The sequence below is a fragment of the Tetrao urogallus genome (assembly GCF_951394365.1).
Source record: "Tetrao urogallus genome assembly, chromosome: 2".
In the NCBI taxonomy this organism is placed as follows: Eukaryota; Metazoa; Chordata; class Aves; order Galliformes; family Phasianidae; genus Tetrao; species Tetrao urogallus.
The window spans coordinates 8,351,296-8,357,295 of record NC_136814.1 but is presented as its reverse complement, the minus strand read 5'-3'; the positions used below and the strand labels follow the sequence as shown (position 1 = coordinate 8,357,295).

Below are 6,000 nucleotides of genomic sequence, written 5' to 3'. Positions count from 1 at the left end.
CCTGAAATTGCTGCAGCGGTATAAATATATGCATTTATTCGGGGTGACGGGATGGGGTCCGTCGATGCAAACGTGGTGTGGTTTGTGGTCCTCGTGCGGAGGGTTCCGTGCTGGGAGCGATGGCAGCGCTGCCTTGTAACCTGCCTGCTAACCTGCCTCCTCCCCGGCCTTTTTGTCTCCCGGTCCTGCAGTCTCCACGCCATCCGCTGTGTGAGGAATGACGATGGCTCCATGAGAGAACTTCCTCGCATCTTTCGCTCGCTCTGCAGCCCCCATTGCATGCTGCTCCTGGACAGTGATGAGCCGTTCAGCTGCGCTGGGATTTTCTACCGTGAAGAAGGGAGAGGTGGAATATGAGTTGTAGACATCCTCTCGAGCTTCTTGTGCGTTGTTTTTCCCGCATCTGTATATAAACCTGCTAGCATTGAGCACGCACGCTCTTACGCCTACTTTGGTGTTCCTGCGACTGTGCCACAGCACTGGTGTTTCTCGCCGTCATGGCTTCAGTTTGGAAAAGACTGCAGCGTGTTGGGAAACATGCATCCAAGTTCCAGTTTGTGGCCTCTTACCAGGAGCTGATGGTGGAGTGCACTAAAAAATGGTAAGAAGTGGCTCGCGCTGATGAGGAGTGAGTCGTTGATGCTGAAATTGAAGGATGTTGCCCGTTGCGTGTTGCTCGCAGTGTGTGATCTCTCTGGGGACCAGCATTTTGGACCTGTTGGTTTTGTTATGCGTTGTGATTTTCTTTGCTTGATGTTACAGTGTGGGACAGTGCACTTATGAGCTCGGCACCTGTAGCTTAGTGGGTTTTTTTTTTGCTATTCATCTATTTATATTGTAGATATTTTCCAAGAGTCCTTTTCTGACCTGCAGCTTGCTCTTAGGGCTGAACGTCCCCTGCTGATGCTGCCCTTAGCTGGCTGAGGCATTTGGGATCAGCCCTGGGCATGGTGGTGTTGTCATCCGGTTTTGATTTTGACTCCTTTACTCGAGAATGTCTCATCTCTCCTCCTTCATTTCCATCTTCTAAAGGAAAGAGATGAGAGATGGATCCTTGGGAATTGTCTGAAGGTATTTGTTTAGTTGGACAGGAATTTCGTGCTGCAGCAGTCCAGTTGGATGACTTTGGAGCTGACTAGACAGCAGTTATATTAACTGTGGGGTCTGGCACAAGCATGTCTTGCTTCCTGTGCAAAATGAACTTAAGTGCATCTGATGGGGAAGACTGGAAACAGCTTTTATAGTCTGCTAGCAAATATCTCCGTTATACAAGTACGTGAATGCTTTTATATCTTTGGAATATGGATGTTGTAATTCCTCGCATCAGTGTGAGCTGTAGTACCAGGGCATGGAGAAAGTACTTTGCTGTCCTTCTGGACAGAGGTGTTCAAACTGCCCTGAAACAATTAGCAGCCTCCTCCTAATACTTGCTTTATCCTGTTGGCAAGGCTGGCCCTTGCATTGGCTGCCTTTGCTGGTTGTGAGTAATTGCCTCTACAAATTCAAATTCTGTTTCTCGGTGTTGGAAATGTCTGTCAAATGTGCTGGAAGGCTGCTTGCTGCTCTGCCTTAAAGAAACACCGCTGGCTTAGTTGTTTGTTTACTTCTAACAAACTACCTGCTAGCCTAAAGTGTCTCCATAGATGATCAAGAAACAGAATTATTTTGGAATTTGAACTTTCTTTCACTGAACAAACTTATGAATAAAAATATTGTCAAGGTTGAAAGAGGCTGGCATGGTCATCTCAGGTGACCAACCATCCAGTTCAGGCCCAGGAGTTCTCCATGGTGATTGTATCAGGTTTATTTCAGTACTTGTGCGTGTAATGTTTTATGGCTTTTCATCTTCTATTTATTCTTCACACCAACTCACCTCTTTTTGCTCTCATTTTCACTTGTACTCTTTTCTTGTGAGTGTGCAGAACGCTTCAATACTGAAGTATGAATGTTCAGATTGAATCTGCAACCTCATTTCACTCAAGAAAAAGTCACATGCACAAGTTTGGCTGCAGTCTCATTAATTTAGAAACAGTTAACTTCTTGTTCCATCATAGAGTGACCACCTAGCAATACCCAGCACGCTGAGTAGTGATACTGCCTTTCATAACCTCAGACATGCAGCTGACGTATATTTTAGAAGTTGTCCATCTGAGTCTTTGCTTCGTGTTCTTTGATGATAACATGCAGGGTTGGTGCTTGCATTGGTTGTGAGGAAAGAGGCATGGTGGTGAAATGTGGATGAATTCTAGGAAAAAAAAACAATGGGGAAAAACATCATTCACACAATCATTTGATTATGAGCTTTCTGTTCTGTTTCCTCTTGTTTGGAGAGCCTTGACAAAAACGTTCTTTAAACATGTGAGTTCCAAGGGAGAAATGAACTCCATATGCTCTTTTCACTGAAAGCACTCCTAACATGTATTAAGCATCAGAGTTATCATCTGTGTTTGTAGCTCCACGCTGTAAGTGTATTTGGATCAAAATGTGGTAAGCACTGAGTTATTTTAATGTACTGGCATTTGGACAATGCAGTGTTTCTGCAGGAAAAGAATGCTCCATTGATACTTTAAAAGAAATGACAATGCACTCATAAACACAGTTGAACTGAGATGCGTTTGTGCACGAGGTTGTGCACGGCTGGGCCAGGCTGCGTGCTCTGAGCTGCTCTCTGCTGTTAGGGTTCTGTTGGTCTGACTTTGGGAAGCAACTCGTACATTCGAAGCTGCCCGTGCACAGTTAGCAGCCTCAGGTGGGTTCCTGGGAAGCTGTCGTGCTTTTTGGCTCCTCTGAACTTGTGTTGACTTGGAATGTTTTTGCTTAGTGTTCAGAGCAGCTCAGAAACGTGTGCTTGGAAGGTCACTGCCACTCTCTTGTTGCTGCTCCAGTCTTTAAAAGCATCACCTCCAGGAGCAGCAGCATTTCTCCTGCATAGGCTGACAATCCCTGCTGTCTCTCGTTTCTTACTCTTGTTGGCAGCTTCTCTCAGGTGACTGCTTTCCACTGGTAGTGTCTGGGGGCACAGATTGTGACGGGCTGCCCGGTGTTGTCGCTGTTTCATTAGAAAAGCTTCATTTTCAGGTAATTAGCAGGACCGAGTTGCTTCCATGGCATTCTGGCTGCTCTCTCTGACCCAGCCCTAATTATTGTAGCAGCTCAGTACCTTTGAAAAATCGAGCAGTTAGTTCATATAGAGCCTTGTGCTTCATATAAATAAATAAATGCAGCCTGGGTCTTTAGTATGGATTAGTGAGCCCTGCTCCTGTGAAAACGTAATGCTTTGCATTAATCATATAAGCACTTGATTTTTTGAAAGGCTCTTGCTTGGTGGTGCTGGAGTGTGTCATCCTCTGCTGACTCTTGGGATAAGCTGGGGCAGCGTGGGATTTTGCAGCCAGCATGGCAGTCCTGGCTTCAAGGAGCAGAGCATGGAAGCAAAGCATTCAGGGCTGGATCAGCCTTGTATGGCTGAACTCATGGACTCTTTGGGGGTGGCTTTTGTGTTTCCTTATTTCTCTGTATGGGTATCTTGCAAGTCACGGATTCAGCAGGATCTTTCAGGTGTAGTGTGGCCTCATTTCTGAGTTCTTCATAAGTGCTTGTCACCATGTGTTTTTGTGGGTAGGAAAACCACTTCCCTGGATGCAGGTGCTGCTTGAAACCGGTGGAAATGTGTAAAGATACGATGCTCCCTTGCAGGATGTGTGAAACGCCTGTCATCTACATGAATTGCTTTGCTTTAAATCGTGCTTTGAAATACATGGAGCTGTGGTGCTCAGAGGGTTAAAACTCACTTAGATGCTGCTTTAACTGAAGGCAGGCTGCACGTTCACAAAGTAAGTCACCTATTTTTGTACCAAATCGGTATGCTCTGAAGTAGGTTCGATATTTTCAAATACATTTCTTTCTCTTTTGCAAATGAAGTAATGCTTCATTTTTTTTCCTAAAGACTTTGGCCATCTGTTTCTCTCTTCTATTGTAGTTTCATAACTGGATGCTGCAGGAATTTCAACATTTGGCGTGCACTGCGTTTGGGAGGGAGAGGAGCTTTTTGAGATTCCTCGGTTCACACCAGCTTGCCTGCCTTCTGCTCCCCGCTTTCCTGCTGCGGGCGCCGGGAGCTCCGTGCTTAGCAGCCAATGCAGGCTGCCTGCTCGGGGTCATTGCCTCGCTTTGCGTAGCTGCTAAGTTTTGTGAGCACCTAAGTGCTGTTAATTAAGGGCAATCACATGGAAACGTGCGGCACAAAGAGAGATGTTGCAGAGGAGTTCAGGAGCTTGGAACTGTGTTTCCTGAGACCGGTGTTTCTGCCGTGGCCTTGCTGTTGTGAGCTCTTGATGGGATTGGCACTGGCCGTGTGAGTGTACCTGACAATACAGCGTGTGCGCAGAAAGCATCAGACACTTCCTCCTGGTTTTTTAATCCCTTCCTCCTGGTTTTTATAGCTTTTCTCCTCAATTAAAATGCACTCAGTCCTCACGCTCCTGATTTAGATCTCTAATCCCATGCTAAATAATCCCCATCTGCAAATAGGTTTTATTGTTTTCTTAATTTGTATCCAATTTTCTCCTGAGGACTTTCTGAGGGGTTAAATTGTATATCAAGCTTATTCTTTCCAAGTGATTCTTTTCCAAATTCTTACCACCAGCTGTGTTGGAGGTCAGTCCCTTTCTTCCTGCAGACAATTAGAGCACACATACTTTCCATATGCAAATGCAGTTCTCTGCCAGCTTGCATCTCTCTCAACACCCAGAAGAAAATCTTTCATTTCAGAAATGTAGATTTCCTTTGAAGTGTCTGCCTCTCTCCTACCTTACCAAGCTGGCCAGCAAACCCCTTTTATATCCTTATGTCAGTGCCATGGACTACAAATTAGGGATTTCTCATCTAAACTGTGGGTTGTATTTTGTGCAGTGAAGACATCTTTAATAGGAAGGGTATTGAGTATATGTAGATCCTTTCCTGCTGTATTTCTCATGTTGTTAATGCTGCATATTTACACCCATTTCCTATTTGCAGCAGCCCTTTGGCAGGGTTGGGAGCTCTGTGTGCAGTTCCTAACAGGCTACGTTGGGAGAACCAGACGTGAAGTTTTTTCTTGATGTGGAAGGACCAACTGTATCATAAATACATCTTCAGACTGTTATTTGCCTTTGAGAGACCGAATTCTTTCCAGCAGTTCCATGACTTAGTTTACCATCCTAGTAATAACAAAAATAACTGTCTAAAGCAAAAGAGATTAGGTTATAGCCAAGCATGGACAAATCCATCTTAATGGCTTGCCATTCATTCACTTAAAGGGATGAGGATGTCTCCATGAAGAAATAAAATACCCTGCCTTGGAGTTCTAACAAGCTTTATTTTTGAGAAGAGGCTGTGTGTGTGTGTGTGTGTGTGTGTGTGTGTGTGCACTTAGTTAACTTCTTTGCAGAGCTGTACAAACAAACAGAAGCTGGCTGTGTTCCTGCAGCACTGTTGCACGCACGCACTAAGGTATGTGCACTGTTCCTTTGAACCCAGTGGACTGGAGCTAGAATAAAGATTTATTTTATTTTTTCAGGATTGGATTGCTGTGAATAACCTTTTGAGCTCTTCCAGTGTTACGAGGTTAAGTAAAATGAAATATTATGACATTGTGTAGGCCTTAGCTGAGCTGAATCTTCAGTCTCAGGCTGTATAGTGCCAGTCTGTTACTTCAATTAGTTTTTAATTGGTTGGAGAGAGCTGAAACCCCTTTCATAGCACGGAGTGAATAAGGAGAGGAGGCTGATAAGGTTGACTAAATCTGAGGAAACACTTACAAAACAAATCTTTCAATTTCCCCAGTGAAAGCGTTCTGCTTGGGTGGCTCAGTGGGAATGGGGCTGTGTGCCTTCCTTTGGGGGGCTCTCCCAGATCCGTGCACCTGGATGCCATGATGGCATGCTCTGCATAGTGTCCCAGTGCTGCTCTCTGGTGTGGGTGCCGGCTCTGCAGGCAGCTCTGGGTGCTGCATGGTGGGCT

General features: G+C 45.1%; 1 protein-coding gene across 1 annotated transcript in view; it reads left to right on the top strand.

Moving 5' to 3' along the window:
* Positions 1–497: 497 nt before the first annotated feature.
* The window catches only part of EHBP1 (EH domain binding protein 1), a gene marked incomplete at both ends in the record, with an annotated part of 202,604 nt that continues 197,101 nt past the window's right edge, over positions 498–6,000 (top strand). Inside the window, one exon of the mRNA XM_079532785.1 lies at positions 498–601. Within this exon, the coding sequence (XP_079388911.1) occupies positions 498–601 (104 nt within the window). The remainder of the gene's footprint in view (positions 602–6,000) is intronic.